The sequence below is a fragment of the Gambusia affinis genome, linkage group LG04, assembly GCF_019740435.1.
Source record: "Gambusia affinis linkage group LG04, SWU_Gaff_1.0, whole genome shotgun sequence".
Classification (NCBI taxonomy): domain Eukaryota; kingdom Metazoa; phylum Chordata; class Actinopteri; order Cyprinodontiformes; family Poeciliidae; genus Gambusia; species Gambusia affinis.
The window spans coordinates 19,923,848-19,946,804 of NC_057871.1; the positions used below are offsets into that span (position 1 = coordinate 19,923,848).

General features: G+C 40.7%; 1 protein-coding gene across 1 annotated transcript in view; it reads right to left on the reverse strand.

The window, feature by feature from the left end:
* xylt1 (xylosyltransferase I) overlaps window positions 1-22,957 on the reverse strand; it is a 105,298-nt gene that overhangs the window by 46,091 nt on the left and 36,250 nt on the right. The window contains exons 2-4 of the mRNA XM_044113687.1: window positions 9,263-9,845; window positions 1,682-1,854; window positions 1,395-1,597 (exon numbers count right to left, since the gene is read on the reverse strand). Of these exons, the coding sequence (XP_043969622.1) occupies window positions 1,395-1,597; window positions 1,682-1,854; window positions 9,263-9,845 (959 nt within the window). The remainder of the gene's footprint in view (window positions 1-1,394; window positions 1,598-1,681; window positions 1,855-9,262; window positions 9,846-22,957) is intronic.

Below are 22,957 nucleotides of genomic sequence, written 5' to 3' on the forward strand. Positions count from 1 at the left end.
ACTGTAAACTCACACCAGTGATGAAAATTTCTCCTCCAAAAGGCTATTTCCATGACTTCATGTCTCGCCTGTATAGACTTTGCAGCAGTTAATTACACTTTACAGCTTCCTAAGTGGGATGTTTTTGAGTTGGAGGGATGGTTCTCGGACGGCGAGGTCCACAACAGACCTGGAAAGTCAATGGGTATTGACCTTAGGCAATTAAATCGCAGTAAGTTAAACATGTAAACTGTTCAATGTTGTGAGAACTAGAAGGCAGACGCTTGGAAAAAAAAGGGTATGAATGAACAGTGTTTAAGAAAGCAGAGGTGCTACATCATCGATCTGTTTGGTTTGACTGTATTTAAAGCTCACAGTTAACGACAGAAGCATAGACTGGAGAGTATTGGATTACTTGTGCATTGACTCAGAGTGGGATAGTACTGTGGTGACAGGATGCTTTTAGGAAAAATCCATTTCTACATTCCACTGCAATATCCTCACTGTGACCTCATGTCTTTATGTTAAAGATGCCAACATTTCTTACTACAGAATAATATTCTATGGCAAAAATATTGTTCTTATTATGTTTAAAGGTGGTTTTGATCAATAGTTCTCTGGCACATTGTTGTTGTTTTTTTATTTTGTTTTATAGATTTTTAGTCCAGTACCTGGCTATCTCAGATCATTGTAAATCTGGTAAATTCAGTCATATGACTCGTATATAAAGGCTGTTATAGTATGTAGCCAATACTAACAGTGATCACCAAAGGTGGTTGTCATAACCCCACAAGGTGTAGCAAACCAACAAGAACTGTGTTTTAATTTCCACCTCAAAATAAAAGTAAAACACAAAAATATAGTTTTAAAAGCATTTTGAATTCATGTCCTAATTCTTAAAAGAAATGAAAGACAGCGTTGACAAATGAATAAAAACAATATTCTGGTAGTCGATGTTGTCTTGTAGTTATACCTCTGTTTCTATTGACTTAACATATTTTATACTCATTTGACAGATGTGAAGTATTTTCTTGTTTCACAGTTGACTGGAAGCTGAACGGTTTCGGCTCTAGAACGTTCTACTCTATTTTTCCTACTCACTGACTATAGTCTCTTCTTGTTTAGCTATGCTAGCTGCTCTGACAGGACTAGGAAGAAAGTAGGACCCTAAGGCATCTGCACCTAATCTAAAAAATAATCAACTGCATAAGGAAGTCAGCAAAACATCCTGAATGCTGTTCTTATGTGTTCTGCTCAAAACAAATGCTTTTAAGAAAAGAAGAACTAACATCTAAAAATTCTGATCCACGTTTCCTAACACAGAGCAGCACGGGAAGATTACTCATCTTTATGGAGCACTGCATATCTTTATTTCAGCCTCCAGGCTTTTACTGTAACGTGAGGTCCTCTGTTACCTGATAGGATAGTCGGCAGCGCTGAGATTGATGAAAAAATCCCAGCTCCAGTCCCTCATGGCCAGCAGGTCAGCCATGCTGCGCAGATACATGGTCAGCAAACTGGCTCCTCCCCAGATGGTGGCCATGCGCCAGGGCGTCACCCTCACGTTGGGATACTGAGAAGCGAGGGCCTGCACCTGCCTGTGCAGGTAGTTGGACCGCTGAAAGAGAGAGAGGAAACAAATTGTGTTTTGGAGTCGCGTGGCTCCTGTTTTAGACCATGTTCCAGGTTTTCTGCAGCTCACCTGGTCGACGTGGATGTAGTAGAAGTGAGAGGTGTGGTAGATGGCTTTGAAGAGACGCTGGAACTGGCGAGAGGCTCGTCCGTGAATCACCAGAACAAAAGCTATTCTCACTGGTTTCAATGGAAAGCTCTCCACAGAATCTTCATCCCACTGGATGTTCACGTTGGCTTTACCTTCACAGGTTGACAGACAGCAAATAGTTTGGTATTATTCATGGGAAATTATTAAATCAAACCAGAATAAATAGAATAAAGAGAGTGAATGCAAAGAATGGGTTATAGTCATTTTTTTAGGGTCAGCTACATTAGAGAAATTAGGCCAAAGAGCCATTTCTTGTCCAAACCTTTTTATCTGTTTTGGGCAATTTTACCTATTTTTATCAGGCACATTTGAAAGTTAATGTTTGAGACCACAAGGATACATGATTTCAGGCTGTTTCTAGACAAAATATGTATTTTAATATGAAAGGTAAAAGAAAAGACAACACTGAGATAGTAGGGCACTCTTGGTACATAATGTCAAAGAAGCTAAAGGAAAAGAAAGAAAAATAAGCATAGAAATGTCTATCTATCTATCTATCTATCTATCTATCTATCTATCTATCTATCTATCTATCTATCTATCTATCTATCTATCTATCTATCTATCTATCTATCTATCTATCTATCTATCTATCTATCTATCTATCTATCTATCTATTGAATACACAGTTATGATTCATATAGGTTTGTATTGTTGCGTGTATCTTATGAAAAAGAGGATCCAACACTGGTCCGTACTCCGTTGAAAAAGGGGAAAAATATAACCACTCCAGGCTGAGAGCTCAATGAGACGTTAACACCCAAATTTGTCACAATTACAAAACCAAACGAGAACATAAAAACAGAATCAGAAAAGATGTAATGCTACAGAAGCACAACGCTACGAGTCGCTCATTCAGTTGTCATTTGATTGAATTAGAGCCATTTCAACAATTCCAGCCACATAAAATCTGCTGTACCCACTGTCCTCCCACAGACAGGAATCCTATGAGAGGCTCCTCCGGGAATCCGGGCGTAGCTTGGAATGACAAGCGTGCCATCATACCACAACAGGCCAAACTCCCCAAAGATGACTTGGAATTTGCAAAAGATGACAACAGTATGAATGTGGGCACACACACACACACACACACCCAGGTTGTGGCCTGTCAAATGAAACGATCCCAGAGGTCCGTGGAGAATTGTTGGAAACATTGCTTAGCTTCATTGTGTGGCTTTCTGTCATCCTTAAACAAGCCTTAAAAATTTATACCAACATAAATCTTATGATGTAAAATAAACTGTAGAGATTTTAAATCAGTACAAAAGGAACGGACTTTCACTGAATCCCTTAAAGCTGCCAACTTCCCCCGCGCTTCCTCTCAAAAAATTATCATGGGCATTGTTTGTTTTTAAAATCTTTAGCTATCACAGCAAATGCACACAGAGAGTGTATGAAAGATTTCTGTTCTCTAAATATGCCTTGGGCTGAAACCTCAAATTACTATAATTTAGGGTTACAGCTCCTAAGAGCCTGTCTGTAGTGTAGACACAGGGAACCTAAGGGAATACTGACATGTGGACTGTTTATTTGCCTGGTATTAAGGAAAAGCCCCCTCTGCTGGCCCTGAGGCCTTGTAATTACAACGGGTTTCAGTGCCTGTATCTGTCATATCCATATTCTGTAGAAAACGATTGCACTTGCTGAAATTTAAGGTGGATTTGCTTAAAGGCCAACGACAAGAGTAAGGTTAACGATACGCTCGCTTGGTTCTAACTGGCTTTACCTCCCGTCATCCCGTCTGTGTAGCACAGAGTTTATGCCACACCATTTGCACGTGTGTGTGAGAGTGTGTGTGTGTGCTCTGAGGGAAATCTGCTGCGGGCCGTATCAGATTGAACAGTAATTGGTGACCGGCTAAGAAGATCCACTGGCTTGCTTTGCAGTCAGATAATTGGCCAGTCGCTTCTCAAAGCACTCCAAGAATGTGAGCAAGACTGTCTGGCTGAACTAATGAGCACTTCTGTGCGAGCTAAACTTTTTTTTTATTGTCAATTTGGTCAACCTGTTCATCTGCAGAAGAGCAGCTTTGCGTGGCGTATTCTCTGAGCAGACTGTGTACCTGAGCTAAGAGCTTGCTATCAATCTTTGAAACTGCCTTTCCCTCATCTGCTATCATCCCGCACTCTTCCTCCATCATCCTGTGTAACGTCTGGCTCTGACACACCCTCCATCTTAAATGCTCATATGAGAGGTTAGAAGAAGAGCTGAGTAAGGTCCCAGAGGGCATGTACCAAATAGCATTAGAAAATGTCTCCAGGATTGTCTCTGCTTTAAAAGAGAAGAAAAAGACACAAAGTGAGATTTGCAGATGCAAAAAAAACCCCGTATGAATAACAAAATTGGTATTCCATTTGATGTTTTCAAAGTGTCATATTTGGTTTATCTTCGGGCAGACAGTGTGAAGACACATTTTCATATCTTTTCGCAGATTTCCTATTGGATTTACTGCAGTTTGACTTGGCTATTCTAGCACATGAATATACTCTGGTCTGTGCAGCTCTGGCTGGATGTTTATGGTTGCCCTGCTGGAAGATGAATGCCAACTCCAAGTCTTTTACAAACTCGAGTAAGTTTTCTTCCAGGATTTTTTTAGGCTCCATCCATCTTCTGCGTGGCTAAATAAGAGAATGATGCTGCCACCACCATGTTTCTCCGTAGCAGTATCTGTGCAGGTTAATGTGTGAAGTTCCATATATGTCAGTAAGATCTGTCCTAGATAACAAAAACAAAAGCCCAACTAACTTACAACTTTATTACATGACGTTATAAAACCCAAAGGCTGTGCTGCAGTAAACCAGGCCTTAAGATAGGTGACATTTTATATTATGGATGGCCTGGCTTAAGCATAATGTTTTCCTTAGAAGCTGTAAGTAAAATAATAGTTTGGAAAAGTAAGTGGGTTCCTGTTCCTTGCTCTGTTGTCTTTTGGTTAATTTATTTACTTTTTTTCAGGATTGTTTCTTTTCATTTACTCATACATTTCTTACCACAGATTGTAGGGTACTGTAATTGCGTAGTGTCTCTTTAAGATACTCTAGTATCGCTAGTGATGTCACAAATATGCGCCACTGTTTCTCGGTAGAGAGTGTGGGAGAAATGTGCTACAGATGGACACGGAGTGAGACGGACATGTTAGAGCCCTAACTTTTAGCAACGTTACGGGTTGTTTGGACTCTGCTCATTTTCAGGTTTGACAACATTCAAATCGGGCTTTCTAAGGTTGGTGTGTTTATTAAAACACAACACTGTGGAATTTCCAGTACCAGTGTGGTTGTGAGTTTTTGACCGTCCTGACAAGTCTGCCACCTCCTCTCCTTCCTTAAACACATTGTACTGTAACGCAATAATCGTTTCTACTGTAACGATTATTGCATTGCAGTACAATGCAATACCGTATTGTATTGTACTGCAATACAGTACTGAACTTCAAGTGCTTTCATGACTTTTAGTCCAGTTCAGCAATTGTCGAATAAGGACTGCCAGGTCACACCTAACTATTTATTGAGATATATTTCAATAGAATGGTCTCAATTGGATTTAAAAAATGGCCACTAATTAATTATTTTTTTCAATAGATCTAAATAATTCTCCATAATTTATGACATAGCCATCATTTTTCTACCAATATTTATCACTATTCAGTTGGATCTTATTCCAAATGAGGCCTTTCTGCTCCCATCAGAAAGCAGCTGCCTGTTGATTCGGCAGCCAGAGCAGAGCGGGCGCTGCAGTCATGTCGTTAGAAAAGTTAGCATACGAGATCATTGAGGGTGAACATGTTCCCCATAAATTCAACGACTCTAATGCAGAACTAACACAATTGCTAATCTAGCCGAAGCCTCGAGGATTGAAAGTCGATCAAGCCAAATTGGGCATTTTCGGCTAACAAGGTTAAGACTTGATTGGGGAGGGAGGAGAAATAACATGTTGGCAGGCGGCAGGCGGACGAAGAGAAAGAAAAGTGATTTAATTTAGTTGTTGTGTTGTTACAGCCCAGCCACCAGGGGAGAGCCCTTTTCAATTTCTTTGTCTCTTTTGATCAAATTGTCAGTTCGAGTGGGCTGCGACTTGCTGTGTGAGACGGCAAGAGATCAGGCACAGACGGGCAACGTTCCCGCTGATGAGGAAAAGGAATGCACCAAAGTTGCAAAGTCATTGTGCTTCGTCAAGTTATAACAACAGGAGCCAGGGCAGGAGAGGTATCTCAGCCGAACAGGCAGGAGGTATAATAGGTTTCTCCGCCTCTCCTGCTGTCTGCGTTGCATACAGTCCGCTGCCCTGCGTGCGCTCGCATGTGTGTGTATGCAATGTTCACTTCCACATGCCTGCTGATGCGAGCAACTCGCTGATGGCTGCCGGCGCAACAGATTTTGTTTACAGAATCCACAACCAGCCTGCAGATGTCCATAAATTTGTGAGCGTGGTGCGTCTGAAAAAGATGAGGGAACCTGTGTTCTGTGGCCAGCTTGACAAAACAAACCAAAAAAAAACAATTTGGGGAGAACACAAACAGGATTCCAATTTTATCCAACAATTTACTCCACCAATTACACATCGGAGGGGTGAGAGCGGGGGGACGTATCTCGGCTTTGATGAGAAATTGCAATTACGAGACGAGGAAATTTTTCTCCGTCTACTTAAGCTTCACTATAGACCTACTGTCTGTACTTAACTTTATGAAGTGGTTACTTTTGTTGTTTTCTCTGGGGGGAAAAAAAGAGACTTCACGGCAAAGATTAGGCAGACATAATGGGAAAAGTAACATGTAAAAACTAGACAAAAAGGCCGGAAAATAATTCGGAATAACTTTTAACAAGATTTCCTCTGAATGATAACTCCCCGGAGCCCTTAATTTCATTCTACTTAATGTATTGCTCACTCCTATTTTTTATCTATAGCTGCTGGTTGCACTGAAAGATTCAATTTAATTCTACTTATTTAAAGACACAGTGACATATTTTAGGAGGAATTGTCTAAATCTTTGTCATTACCATAAATTAATTGCACTGATTTTGTAGATGGCTAACTTATGTTCCAAAAAATTTACATTTAACTTGGTGTGTACGGTTCAGAAAAAAACCCAAAAAACATATTTTTTCCTTGCTGACATCTTATTTTGTTTTTTGTTAAAATTTTCTCAAACCATCACACATGTTTCAGTTTCATAGATAACCTAAGTAATCAATATTTCGATTTTAAATAATGATTTCATTTGTTAAAGGAGAGTTATACTCACTCTCAAATGATTTATTTACATGTTAAATCATAATGAAAGTGTGGCAGTTACCATTTTGGTTCGGTTTCGGGACTCAAACCCAGGCGTTCCCACTGACTGACCTGGGGAACCAATAAATGACTGAAAGAAAACCTGTCTGACAGCCTGAAGTGGGCTCAAAGATCAGAACAGAAAGAATACAGAAAAACGATGAGAGCGCTTCAGGAGCCACTTTCCCCAGTCCGGGTCAGTGTTCACGATTTAACAAGGAAAGGTGCCGGGAAAAATGTAATACATGGGAGAGCTCTGAAGAAGAGAAAAAAGAAAGAAAGAATAAGAAACAAAACCTATAAAGGCCTGTCTCAAGTTCGCCAAAAAGCATCTTGGTCATCTGCAAAACTTTTGGGAAACATATTCTGTGAATTAACAAAATAAAAGTGGAACTTCAATGAAGTTGCGTGTCGTGTTGCATCTGGGATTAAACTAAACAGTCAAACAAGATGGCGGCAGTGTAATGGTCTGGGCCTGATAAAATTGTTGTTTTTGCTCTATAATGGACAATCAAAACAGCCAAGTTGAACCCTAGTGAAAAAAATAAAAACAATTGAGGGTTTTGGAGAGGCAGAGTCACCGTCTGGGCTTAAATCCCGTAGAGATTATGTTTTCTGATCCTAAATAGATTTTACAGGCTTGAAAACCCGCCGATGAGACGGCAATAAAATAATCCAGTAAGGGAGGGCTAAAGTTTCTCTTCAGCTATTGAAAAGACTCATTGTCAGTTGGTAGTTTTAGCTGCCATCGGTGGCACAATCTACTAGGGATTACTTTTTTCCATGCATCATAACTCTGTAAGGAACCAAATACGTTTTGCCCAAACACTGTTATACAAGTAACTTTACAGCTTCAAGCAACTATGCAAAACTCTCTGTGGACTGGAGAACTCGGCGTACAGTGAGGATGCTTCCCATTTCAAATGCTGCTCTGTCAGCAGCACTGAGGACAGCGGCGCGTAGTGCAACACTAAAATGTGAGGAGTGACTGAAAGAGAAGTGTCACAGCAAAATGGCAGCTCTTTTTCACAATTCCAACCAGAGGGAGAAGAAGAGGAGTGGCAGGGAATCTTTGGAAACTTTTTAATCAGAAAGTTCGTCTGTTGACAGCTCCGACAATCAGATCAGATCCTGAATTTGCATTCAGGTGTCTCAGTGTTGGCTGAGACGCAGTGATACCTTTTCAAATGGTAATTATAATTTCTAGTCACAAATGAGTTAGAATGTCTGAGAGGAAGCTTAGGAAAAAAGCTGTTTGCCTGAAATGCGTATTTCTGTTTGATTTTAAAAAGGTTAAATGGACATTCATAGCCATCAACTTTAACATAATCTGAATTTTCCTATAGAAACCAGATTCAGCACATTTGAATGACGCACCACTTTTTATGAACTGTGCAGTGCTGTGAGAGCTCGGGTACAGCAAAACTAAAGCTAAACTACACCATCGTCCACTACGTCCTGTTGTCTTCTTTGTCCTTTTCACCAGTAGCAACATCCGGCTGTTGATCATGGGACTCATGTGATGTAAAAAAAAAAAAATGTATCAACGTGGCTGAAAAATTCTCATTCTAATGCAAAAGCTTTTTCTCTAGCAATGTGAGTTTTTCTTTTGAAATTGCTGCATTTTGGTCAAGTGGATTTACTTTTGTAATTGCAATTTGTGCCATTTTACAGTTAATGGAAACGCAACTACTGTCTCTTTTTAAGACAGAGCAACCGAACCCATTAACTACCACAGCTACTCTTTCTGTTTTTCTTTCCCATAGAAAGTACTCTTGGCTCAGTGCTTCTCCTGAGTTGTGTCTCCTTCCAAGACGTAGCTAATTTGTTTATGGCTATTGCAGCCATAAACCCTGTTGTATTCTCCTTGTCAATGTCTCCAGAGAAAGAAGTCCAGACTCATTGCTTCAATGTTTAGTGGTGTCACTTTCCTCAAACAAAATTATTGATGGAGATATTGCGGTAGTTAAATATGTGTATACACTTTGTAATTATCTTTTGCTTACAAAATACCCCTGACCTGGTGCTTCCATCCTTTCCATACAGCAAGAACTCCTGCTGCAATCTAGATCAACTGACTGGAATAGATTCACACCGTTCTTCTTGATTGGAAATTGTGAAAGAAAGTTTGCGTAATCAAATAAAAGCCACACAAATTGGGAGAGCATTCAAATTCTGCCTCTCATGTAAACATAAAACCATGACAGCCATTCGCTAGAGTAATGCACTTACCTTCAATAGGGCAATAACGGGTTACTGCATCAGGCATTAGCTGGCCCTCTTTGTGTCTACAGTAGACTTCAGCAATCTGTTGCCGGCACTCCTTGCTCTTGGCTCTGGACAGGGCAGAAATGGCTTCCTTGCCGCTGATCTCACACTGCGGCGGCTGATCGTACGTCACCTCCAGTGTTGGTGTAGTCGCCTGCTTCCTGTGTGGATGCTGATGTCTGTGCTGGGATTGGCCAGGCTGGTCAAGTGAGGTACGAGTGTGCTGCTGCTGCAGGCCTCCGGCGATGCCCTGGCCACCAGGATAGGAGGCATTGTTTCCCAGTTCCAGCGACTGGTGGCCGATGGGCAAAATCTCATTGGAGCTGCGGCCCAGTCTGGGGGAGCTGTCGTGCCACGCCTGCTGCTGGGTGTGGGGCTTCCCTTGCACACGCTCCCGCTGCTTGCTGCTGGTGGCGCCTACGGATTGCCGGTGCGAACGGGCACCGAAATTGCTATTATCTATGTTCTCAAAGTCTTTCGGCACCGAGTTCTCATTGTTGCTGTCAACTCTGCTTTTCTCCTTCGGCCGGTGGGAGTAATACCCGTCCTGGAAGGAGACAGGTGGAGCAGAGGAGGACAGAGACAAAGGAAGTGTTGGGTAAATAGAGTGGAGAGAGAGGTAGGAGGAAGAGCAAAGGGGGGACACAGACAAGAAAAACAAGATCAGGACTGAGCGAGCACCGTGCATATCAAGTGTTGGATTAACAATCAACATGGCATTAATGACTAGGCAGCACGGCACTGAACCACGAGCCATGAAATGCAGCAGCAAGGCACCACAGGGTGCTACATAACTCAAGGTGATACAGGTCTAGGGACTCCGTTGCTCCGTGCACATCATCAGATTAGCCCTTGGTTTCAATTAAAATCTCCTTCAAACAGACCCAACGCTCCGCAAACAAAACACCAAGAGGGAATAAAGATGCAGAACATGACTGAGCGTGAGCGTAGATGAGCAAGTGTGCGCGAGTGTCTTCTCTCTTTTGCTTGAGACAAATAAAAATGCAAAGAAATTGCAGAGGCGTGGCGTCTGACTGCACTGCTCAGTACTGCATGGCTGCATATTGGAGATAGTCTCAGAGTGAACGGGATTGTTTGCTTGTGCCCGTCCTCTGTTTTTCCAGCAGAATAGGCTGAAAGCATAGGGGAGCACGGGGCACAGCAGCACAAAAATCTGCTAGTGAGTGACACAGCGGTGGAAGATGAAGGATGAAGGAGCACTGGCACAGGGTGAGAGCTATGTTGATTTTCTCTACTGAAATGTTCTGTGATGCATAAAACGGAAAAAAAAAAAAAAAAACTGAAAAAATCTGCCGCCAACCTGCTGTAATGCACCCTTCTACAGAAGCTAATCTGAAATTTGAAAGGGGAAAAAAAAATGAAGGTGGGAAATGGATGACAAAGAACAGCCAAGGAAAGACATGTAGGGGGCTTTCAAACATTTTAGACATTTCCTTGGCTAATACCCACAAAGTTTCTTTAAATTTTACAAGGATTTTAAGCAAAATATTAACTGGAAGTAGCATAGAACTGTGAAGTGAAGCCAAAACTCATGAAATTTGTCAAATTATTAAAAATGAAATGTTAAAATGTGAAAAAAAATTACCCAGAGTTCGGATCTTTTTAACAGGCACTACAACAGCAGGGGTCATAGATATGTGTGGAAAATAATGCCTGTAAGACAGAATCAGAAGCAGGACAGGTGAGAAGCACGAGAGAGAGAAGCGAGATTGGTCGAAATGTCTTTCCATCCCTACAGCCAGGTGTGTTATCGCCCTGTTGACCTTTCCTCGCTGTAAACACCTTGTACTCGCACAATTACAAAGGTGGGACACTTTCACGCTCAAAGAGACAGGAGGGGGGATGATATTATGCGGCGCAACGCAAAACTGCAGGGAAAACAAGACGGGGGACAACGCTCCCATTGTCATTTCCCTCTAAGCTTCCTCCTTGGCGGAGGTCTGGTTCTCACTAAATTGGATGCGTTAAAGCTGCCTGCCTCTCTTCTCCCCTGAATCTCTGCCTCTTCCCTCGCTCCTGCCCTTCACACTTCTCTTCACACATCTCGTTCCCTCCCCTCCGCTCCACTCCGATCATCCCTCATCCTTTCTTGCACATCTCCCTCCTCTTCTCTGATCATCTGGTACCCATTTTGCCTCTCTCACGCCTCACTTTCTCCCTCTTCTCACCTCCTCTTTATTAATCCACCACTTTGCCACCTCTCCTGCCTGTCATAACCTCTCCCCGTCTCCTCTTTGCCCTGGTCTGTGACTACTTTCCTCCCCTGCCATACCCCAACAACTAGTTTAAACAAGACTGTGTTTCTTGTGAATGGCAGAACTTGTTAATCCTGCGTGTAACAGCTGCTTAGGCCGGTGATCACCTAAAAAGAAATCCCTGCCTCGGAGTTTCAAAGGGAATGCTTTAGGAGGCTAATCCACGCAGTGCAAGTCACTGGATGTTTCCAGAGGTAAGATGAGGCTGTGTGCAGTCACGATTATGTCTGTAAAGCTCGTGCTTGTAGTGGATTTTGTTCAAAAAAGTGCACGGCGGAGAGTGTTGTTCTTTGTTTAAGGCAGAAAGAGTGAAGTAGCAGCAGCATGTGTTTGCCCTGGAGGCACTTGTGCTTTGATCCCTGCTGAGAGAGATATGAGAAGATGAGGGACACAGTTAAATTGGAAAAATGCTTGGAAAAAACCCCCCCAAAAAACACCACCACAAGTGTGTGCCTCAACTTAGTAGAAGACAGACAAGATGCAGAAGTTACAGAGGTGAGATGCCAGTAGTTAAAAGCTTTTCTTGCTTTTAAAATAAGACCTTTTTTTTCTCTCTTGTGTTCTCTTGTTAAATTAAAAATGACAAGTCTGGCATGTGGTGACGATGTGTTGTTGGACTTGTAAGGCACGTACTCCCCAAAGCAAAGCTAATGGTTGAAAGCCTAAATCTTTTACACTTTGTGGGAGAGCATAAAATCCTTTGGCTATGCTACCAGGAAGACAAGCTGGGGCGTGATCACGCAGACAATTCAACATGGAGGATCTAACGTCTTCCAGACAACGTATCGAGAGATGCGGCGAGCAGGATTATTTTTTATTTCTCATCCAGGCTCTTTGGAAAGCTTTGACCTGGCTTCCTGCAGTGGTTGATAATCATTTATTTATATTGGTGGCAGTGAGGCTGCAGGGTGGAGCAGTGGGTTGCGGTGTTGGATCGCAGGAGGAGAGACAAAGGAGTGAATCTCTTCCTAAAGTCTTTCTGCGTAGAGTTAGAAGATTCTCTCCCACTTCAACTAATTCGTTTAAACAGGGTTTCTGTGTAACTAATGGCTTTGAGGATGTGGAAGACCTCTGACAACACAACAAGAACACCCTCATACATTTTACAGATTTGAATAATGCCATACAAAGACATTGATTAAAATTGTTCATCTTTAAAGAGTCTGAAAAATGTTTGCCTTATATTGTTCCAGGTCTTTGCAATGTTGATTTGAGTTACTAAAACCAATACGATCTTTTCTATTTTATAATTGCATTGTATTTTATGATTGTGTATAGCACTTTGGTCCTGACGGTGTATAAAGTGCTTCTTAAATAAAGTTGGTATGGTAATACAGTGAAGCAGCCCCGTGTGGCCTCAAGTCCAAACGAGTGGCATGTGTAAGCAGAGACTGAGGAGATTCCTGTGAATCCAAAACCTTCACACGGCGTTCCTCTCTTCCTCCTTCTGTGAGCAAAGGACTCCAGTAGCTGTGCTGCTGTTTAATCTCGAAGACCGGGAGGAAACGGTGGGACACAGAATTAATAGCGGAGGCACTCACTGGAGATAGAGCTGCCTTGGACTACAGCTGGGGCATGGAGCTGCAGGGAGCTATCGATTGTTGCTGGGGATGTGTTTTCCGCTCCCTGGGAATGTCGGGCAGGCAAAGCGGGATTGCCTGGCATATGGTGAGGTGGCTGTGCAGACACACACACGCACAAATGAGCACAAGCAGGGAGTGCCCTGAGCTGTGCTGAACAGTGAGGAAAATGCAGAAGGGGTAAACAAAAAAAGAAAAGAAAAATCATCCATCACTGGTAGGTACATTTAGAGAGAGGCCCAATGGAGCTGGGAGTTTCAGTTCCCCCTCTGGGGATGGTTTAGTCCATTTCTCAATACTAAGCTGGCCCTTTCCACTTTACCTCATTTCCTCTCCCACTGGGGGAAATAGTTCACCTGTCCTTTTTTCTCTGTTTCTCACTTCCTTTTGCCTCCATCTCCTGTGCAGCAAAGGGGGGAAAAAAAGCACATATCTGTCTTTCAGCACCTGTCCAGCTTCACCCTTCTCCTCCTCTTCCTCTTCCTCGTCCTTTTCTCTGGTATTTTATACATTGCGCTCAGTAAAAAAACCCCAAAAAACTGTTCATCTGTTCCACCCTACTCCACCATTGCTCTTGCAGTCCCAAGGAAGATGTGAAGGCCCACATGATAACACAGATCAGGTTCACCCCACCATTTCAGTTGGCTTTTATTTTAAAGGTATATTTAAAGGGCTTGTTTTAATCTAACCCTGGAATAGCTCTTGTGTTCCCCTGCTGTGCTCATTGAGCTATGAAGATATGAAAATATATGGCAGGCCATTTTAACACAAAACTGCCTGCCATATATGTCTGCATTACATTATGTAAAACGCGTTTTGACGCAACACAGGTGACTCACTGGCTAACCTTTAGCTGCTATGCTAACGTTAACCTCTGTTTCCGAGATCGTCACAGTGCCAAAGTAAAGGGCCATAGCACAGTTTTTTCAGATTACAGTACTCCGCATGTTTACGTTACTTATCTGGCAACATTTTGCGTAGTAGAAATGGGACGATGGGCCTGATAGGAATGGCTTGTAAGTATGTATATTGTAACATAAATGAAGCCATAATTTGATGTGTGAACAAAGAGGGATTATTCTTAATGCTTTTTTTGGAATTAGGACCACTTTAGAAAGAGATATATTTTTGTGTGGAAAAAAAAATTAAGGTGAAGTCCTGATTTTCAAAACTGTTTTGCTAAAATTTGCCTTGTCCTTGTCAACCTGATGTCATGTATGGTCACATTTAGTGAGCTGGATGAGAGCTGGATGTATAACCTTTATCTGATCAAATTGGTCCACCAAACCTGATTAGCATCCTCATCGTTCAGACCAAATTTAGTCTGGATATTTGACCTTAAAAATGTTTACTTTTCAAAAAAAAATTCCTCTGCTAAACACAGAAAATAAACCACTTGTTTATGAATAACTATCATTGGATGTTCTGTTTCTTTAGAGGTTTGATTGAATTTTGCAATTAAGCTAATAAAAAAAGCAAAACACTCTAATGATGTTCAAGATTCCTAGTGCACGTCGACAAACAATGGACAGCCATTACAAACCTAACACCAGAGAACTGACCAAACCAAAAAAAACAAATAAACAAAAAAACAACAACCCCTCATAGACTCTAAAAACCTCAGAGTCGCTATCTACGAGAGAATGTGTGTGCTGTGTTGCCAATGTCGAGAGCGTGGGCAAATCTCTGTACAACCCGCCTTCCATGTGGCTAACGAGCTCAGATTAATTACCTGAACCGAGTGGCAGCAATTCTCTGAGCAAGACGTGGCGTCTGGCGCGATATGGAAGACTGATGCAGTTGACAGACTTGGTGCACAGCTGCTGTAGCACCTGAGGACGCCTCAGTGAGAAATGAGCCAGAATGGAGTTAAATGTGTCGATGAGGGGGGCCCCAAAGTGTACCAGTCAAACATGACAAAGATTTGTAAGTGACTAAGTGGGCTGATCTCTCAGTTTGAATATAAACTGAATGTTCTTCAGTTGCCAGATGTATGGGGAATGAGTATGTGGTAGTTATTTCTCAGAAGATGCGTTAAATACTCATCCCTGCTCCAGCACAACAAACAAGACCAAATAACTGTTTTCACCTCCTCAAGATGTCATCGTGTTAGACTATAGTTAGACTTCTCTATTCTAGACAAAGGTTGCTAATCACTGGTGAATGAAAATTTGCTTGCAATTTGCATCTGCTCCCTTTTTCTTTTTTACCAAGGTATTCATTCATGTTTTTAACTTTTGGAATTCATGATGGTAGATGTCTGAGATGCAGCCCAATGGAGTAATAAAATGTCTGTTTTTTTTGTTATCTCGAGCGGCACAACGTGTTTCAAAAATGTCAAAACACTTGTCCATTAATACAATATCTCATTTACAATCTGCTTAATTTTCCATTTTATCTGTTATGACTCTAAAACGGTTCTGTTTATTTATTTTTTACTGCTATTCTCCTCTATTTTCCACACCCAGTGTAGACAAGCTCTCTGAAAAAGCAGACCTGATGAATGTTGTTCAGCTCTTTTGAGCTGAAATGAAAACACCCAACTCAACTTGCACCCAATTGATTTTTTTTTTTTTTTTTTACGGCTACTGACACCAATGTTTTAAAGTCAATTTTTTTAATATAATCCTGCTAATCCTTTACAGCATATTTCTAAGTCACTAGTCCTAGAGGCACACTGGCCTATAAGTTTAAGTTAGTCTCTTGTCCAAAAAGTATTAGCATTTAAAACTGTGGCAACACGACTCCAATCATCAACGCCTCTTTCAACATGGGGTTGCTTCGTGTTATCTCAGGTTTGATCATAGGACCCCGTCTTTCAGATTTCACAACTCAAAGAAGAACCAGAATAAATGGAAATAGTTTAATACAAAGATAATCACCCAACAGTACTTTAACTAAATCTAATCTTCTGAATTAGTGAAGGAAGAAAAACAAAACAACAAATGGTTTGTAGGTATGACATAGTTTATCCACAGTTGTGAAATGGGGGTACAAATCAGTAAAGAGGAGGATTGATCGAGAACCCACATTTTCTTTTCCCATTGTCTGCCTATTTGTTACCAAATAATGCTTTTAATTGTGAATCAATAAAGTGCACATTCATGCCTGGGAAACATTAAGATGTCACATCTTTCTGGCTTCTGGAAACACAAAATAGTCTCTTCATTGGTAACCAAGCTGTAAGATTTTATTACTTTCTGTGTTCTGCGTGTTTTCCAAGCTTCCTTTCTCTGTTTCTCCCTTTAGCCATTCTCTTAAAGCCCCCTTTTCTTTTTTTTTTACCACAGGCCAAAACTGGAGAATGCTGGTCACATGTATGGTAATAGAAGATGTGTGTGCGCGCGTGCTTGTGTGTGTGTGTGTGTGTGGAAGCAAATACACGATTAGCACCCACAGCAGCTCCAAATGAACTGGGTTTGGTATGCACAGAAGCTGCTTGTGTGTCCTGTGACAATCCCTGGAGCTGCGGGGGTGGGGGGTCTTTTCATCAGAGTGAACGTTAGCAACACTTTCTGTCTAGGAAATTTGAAGTGGACGCATTGTATGTACTGATAGCAAAAATATATTTAAGAATCAGAGAAAGATTTTGGTTAAAGCCAAAGAGAAAAGATTTTGGAGTTACATAAATAAGGATCAAGGGTTTTCACTGAGACCAGAGGTCAAAGGTGAGGTTTCAAACTGATGCAGAATTCCCATTTCATCCGAACAGACATTCTTCTGTTGCAACTATGTGGCTTTGCAAACTGTGTTTGCACATGTGTATTTTTGCTTTGTCAATATAATAAAATGCCCAGAAAGACAGAATCATTCCCTCAGACACTAGTTTCTATTCCTTAAATATTGCAAAACTGCACATAAACTTGACCTCATAATGAAACATTCGTTTTGTGATGGTTTCTATAAGCTCACAATGGCACTAAAAGTGAAAAGTTTATTTGTTTTATTTGTAATTAGTTGAGGAAGTTGCAGGTTGTGATTTTTTTCTCAGATCCAGGCTTACTTTGTTATATTACTGTTAATGGTTCTCACATTAAATAGTTTCTATTCTTTAATCATCTCAATCTGTACAGTCAGAACCTCTCAGTCTTTTTCAAGCACTACTGTGGGATATATGTGTAACATGTAATGGCAGCAGATGACCAGAGGATCTTTCACTCATCAAATAAACCTACAGGTTTGTGAAAACAGACTCATTACTGCCTACTTCTTCAGCGAAGTTTCCAAAAAAGGAAAGTCAGAAAGCACCAACGATGTGTTAACTCATTTTTTAAACTATGACAGTGAGTCAGTCATCTTAGTCACAGGCTCAACGTTCGAGTTTGTGAAGAAAACATTTTTATAAATCTAAAATAACAGAAGGGTAAGTCTTTTGTAAATTAGAACTGCGTCTAGATATGTAGATGTCTGGTTTTTTTTTCCTTTTTGATTTTTACACACAACAGAAAAGGCAAGGCTGTATACAGGGAAACAATAATTGCTAAATTTCCCTGTAGCTTTTACAATCATTTCAGGGTCACTTCTTTTGTTCACGCTGGCTGATTTATGACTCATTAGAGTGCCTTCAGAGCCATTACTGATCTCATTACATATTCACCCTGCACAGCATAGCAGGGTAAACTGAAAGCTACTTATATTTTTTGAATAAACAGGCTTTTCTGAGTAACGTTTGCACACTAAAATAAACTACAAAACAGCTAAAAGTTTCGTATGGAGCAAGAAACATTTTTTTATTTTTTTTTTTTTACAATTTAACACAATATGTCTGACAATAGTTAATTACATGTATATGAAAAAAAGCTTACTGATTTCTGCTGCACATTGGCTCTAATAAACACCAAATTGATAATATCATCACTATTTAATTTGACCGTCTCTTTGCCAGAAATCCAGGAAATGACTCCTTTATAAATGTGATATCAAAAAACAAGAACTCTGCAAGGAGGTAAATATGATTTTATTACACTTTAAATTAAATCAGATTAAATCAGAATTGGAATGCAACACCTCTAAAATTATGATCCTTACAATGACAAATAGGTGGCAAAACTTAAATACCATCAAAGAACAGGGAAAGCAGCACTGCTACCGATAGGGAATAGTTTTTGCAGGAGTTTTTCCTATTTTTGCAAAACAAAAGTAATGATCTATACCTTTTAGTCTGTGCTTACAACAAAACAATAACAAACTTGACATGCAATTCTTGGCAAAAACCAGTATTCTGGTAAAAATGTTTTATGTGGCAAGACTTATCAAATTCACCTTCCTTTGAGTGATCAAAGCAAAATATGGTTCTGCAGATTTCAAAAGCTTTGTGTACAAAAAAAAAAAAAAAAAACTTTAATGAAAAAAAGAAGATTAAAGAGGGTAATTTCTCTACTTTCGAGACACATTTCCAGCCAATTGTTTCGGACCATGATCCTGATTATGTTCTGGTTGTTTGATGCTGCATCTTCTGCAATTAATCATTTTCCTCTTCAAGCAGAAAAAAAAGAAGCATATCTCCTGATTACAACACACAACATGCACAGCTGAATCTTTGTATTCTAATCTTAAACGCTGAATTATTAAAATCATTGCTCAGTGCTTTTTAGAATAAAAATATATAAATTCAAGCTAATGCATTTTGCACACATAGGATGTGTGTTTCTGAATAATAACATCAGATAAATGTCATATGGTGTCATTTCATTAACATCGTCTTTCTGATGTGGAAATGACCTGATGTGACCGTTACGGAGGAAATAGAAGAAAATCTGCACGGAGATGAACAATAGTCACTTCTGAAACTTCTACACTTGAATTGGATTAAGTAGAAAATTAAGTTGAAAGATGACCCTGAAGATTTGCTCTGTGTGGGATCTCACATTGCAAATTATGTTAGAGCAAAAAGATCTAAAGAACATCGAAATGAATGCAGTGCTCCAGTTTTGGTTCACCTTCTTGACATTAAGGCAGCTTCCATAGATGTTTTAACAAGCACACACACACACACACACACGCACACGCACACATATGCACCTGTACATCAAACTGAACAACTCCAGCACCGCTCAGTCACACAAACCCAGCCATGTCAGCATGTCTGCGTGTGTGTATGAGTGACTGTGCAGCTTGTGGAGGCTCCAGAAACCCGGCTGGGTGTGAGAATGCTCCAGAATGTATGGCCTGTACAACACATGTCTACGACCTGAGATTTACCTTTAAACACATACGTCACGTGACATAGCTAAAGACTGAATTAGTTATTTGACAAGTATTGTTTGCTTTCAACGTGAGAAGTGATCAGGTTTTGCACTTTCTCCTCACCATCTGGACTTCTGTAATAAAATACAAGCCATAGACTTAAAATTAAACACCTGATTTTAGCGTGTACAGTTACTCCATCAAACGTCTCACATTTCATTCACATCTTTAATTGGTACAGTCCATCCACCAGTAGTTGAGGTGCGCTGGGTTGGACATCCACATGTAAATAGCTCAAATCTGAAAACTTTAGATCCCCTCTGGTCCTCTTAACATGCATTAATACGTAGAGTGGAAACCATTTTGGTGCTATATTAGAACGTAATATCTACAGTTTTCTTGTTTGCTTTTGGGGGCACAGCCAGTCATTGCTAAGGAAAATAAATGGCGCTCCTGGATTGGCTGATTGCAAACAACAGTCAATAATGTGTTAAGTAGCATTGAGCTTTGCTATTTCAGCATCCCAAGCATCTTCTTTTTGGAATAGATTCAATATGCTCTACAAAAAAAAAAAAAAAAAAAAAATATGTGAATAATTTTAAGTAATGTTTTACAGAAAAATCTGCAAGTCCTTGAATCCACAAATAGTGATTAATAAACAGGCTGGGGTCAACCGTACATCACGTCTTTGTCCCATTGATTCTTCTTTCATTTTTTGTGTGTGCAGGAAGAAATCACTCTATGTGTTCTAGTTCTGGATAAGGTATTTGGGTGTTCTCATACTGTGAGAAAACTATTCAGAGCAGAAATGTATTTCGCCCTACATTCAGCGTTTCAGCGTTGTTTGGAGAACTCAAATCAACATGGTTCTCAACAGCTGGATAAAACCTATCAGTAAGGTTCAGGATGCCAACTTCTTCACCTACTGTGCTGAGACTGGCAAACCAAAGAGCAAAGCGAACACTCATCCCAAAGTTCAGTCAGTGTATTTTAACACAAAACTGCATGGCCAGCAGTTGCTTGTAATATTAACTGCGTGACAGAAAACAGAGGAAAACAAGACTGACAGTGATGTACAGGCTTTTATTAACTTGTTTACAACAGAGGAAATGGAACTAAATTTAAACTGTCTGTGAACCACCAGGCAGCTGTTTCACAAATACGGGAAACTTTACATTGCTGATCCCAGTCACTGCTAACAAGAGTCTGAACCACCATCATTACAAAGCACTGAATCAATACCTGACACTATTCAACGTGGGGTTCTTCCACAATAAATCTCATGTTGAAAAATGTCAATGTCAGACAGAATTCAACATTTGATTAATAGCCCAAGAACACCTGTGATAACAAGAGAAGTCCTGGGCTTATGACTGAAATGCTACATAAAAACAGATCAAATTGGTAGTCTTGATGAGATCCTGTAGGGTTCAGCTTATGTATAACACTGTTGTCAAAAATAACTCAGGAGAAATGTTAGTGTTTATTTTTGCTATGATCACAAAGAGAAATTCAATATTGCATGAATTACAATCACCACATTATGCCAAAACTGAAACACCAGCAGCTTTAAAGGGGGATAATATGTCAAATTTCACTTTAAACTCCATTTTAGGTTTAAATTCTGATCAATGTCTGTAAAATTATGCTGAAAAAAGTTTTATAATCTCAATAACTCCTTACACTACAACATTAATAATTGTTTTGTGTGACCTTGGGGTCTAAATACGCCCCTCATGCCTTCAGGTTGATGCTGAAATAACTTGTCCTTTATCCTCAACCGCCTCCTCACTAGTTGAATCCAGAAAGTTTCCAGATGACAACAGGAATCTAAATCATTCAGCTTGCAAACAGTGTATTAAGCCTATATATCTCCAGCCACTGAAAGCCATTTAACAGGCCTTGTTAAGATCTAGCCAATTCTCCTACTGTGCCTCTTCACGCTCTTTTCTCTCCTATAGCGTCCTAATATTTCCTCTCTTTGAATAAACCCCAGAAACGTACATCTCCCGACTTTGAATAAAGCCCATCAGGCGATTTCTGAGCCATATCTCACAAGGGCACGAAGAAAAGTTTCGTACCCCTCCTCTTCCTCCTGTCGCGCACCTCCCTGTTCAGCCATGAAATGACACCCCTATTTAATCAATTGTGAATCATGAAATTTTGCACAAGAGACCCCTTTTCTTTGCACTTGACAGTGATTGAACTGCACAGCCATGCAATTCCATTCACCACAGCGATGGGAAGAAAAGGGAGCGGAGGGGGAGGGGCCGCGTCTCTGTGCAGTCAGCGTGCGAGTGAGGGATGACGGCAATTTCCCTGTGACATCATGAGGCCCCGCTCAATGGCGCAGCAACACAGGGTCCCCTCTATGCATCGAGGCTGCGTGGTCTGTCAGCGCAGTGGGGTCCCATAAGGGTGCAAAGGGGGCTGTGTATGCGAGTTGTGCGAGAGACGGACGTTTTACGCAGGCCCAAAAATAGATCAGGGGCAGGAAAAACTGAGACGGACAAAGGGTTGGCATGAGAGACGATTAAAAGTAGAAAAGAAGAACTTAAAGAGTAGAGAGAGCAGGGTTTGGGGGCGGGGCGTCCCCTCTCTTCCTCAGTGGTGTGATGGGAAAGACATGTAGAAGTACGGTATGTGGTCTGCAGAGAACAAAGCAGTGACACAGCAAGATACGTACACAAAGCTGAGCGGAGGGTTATGTTCGTCTGTTTTTGTCTGTGAGGCGAACTACATTTGATCCCAGCTCGATTTGTGTTCTGCATGCTTAAAAAAAAAAAGCAGCCACCATATTTAGGAACAGCATGCAAATGATTTGCAAATATACCACATGGTGAGGCAATTTGGTTTCACTTCCACTGTGCTGTCAAACGTTCTGCCTGCAGGACAAAAACCCAAGGCACGTGGTTGGTAAGTCTGAATGATAAGGAAGACTGGAAAACAAATGCCTGATGCCCAATTCTTTTATATTTTTTCAAAATGCACAAAGATTGTACAATGCTTCATTGTTTATCTTGGCATGTACACCTTCTTGTTTCTAAGAGAATCCATGTCTGTTTCCTCAAGCCTTTTATTTAAAACCCATGAACAAGTAATGTGACAAAGATTTAGAAGTTGAAATACTGCATAACATCAAATCTGTTATATTCCAACTATATATCTAGTAGTGTTGAAAGAAACATTTTAACTTAAAATGTGACAAAAATAACCAAACATCTTAATAACCAGCAAGAGTTTTCCTTGAGACCTGCTGAAAACTTCATATATTGTGTATTATGTCATCAAGTTAATGAGGCCAGACAAGATCAGGCAAACTATGACTTATTCTTTTGCGTCTTAAATCCAGTTTATTCTGGCCTGGCAGTGCAGGTTATTTATAAAATACCACACACTTACCGCCTTGCTACTATCAGCACCCTCTTAAGGTTTTCTGTTGTTTTCTGAGTGAGCACTTTAAGGTGTGAATCAAATAATGGCTTCTTCTTTAGCAGAAAGAAACCGTGGTGGAAGCTGTCGGTTAGATGTTGTTTCTGCTGAGGGTGAAAAAACTGTTTACCGAAGCAGAGAATCTCAAAAGCGCCGCTTTCAGACATCTGTTGCATTTAAATGTC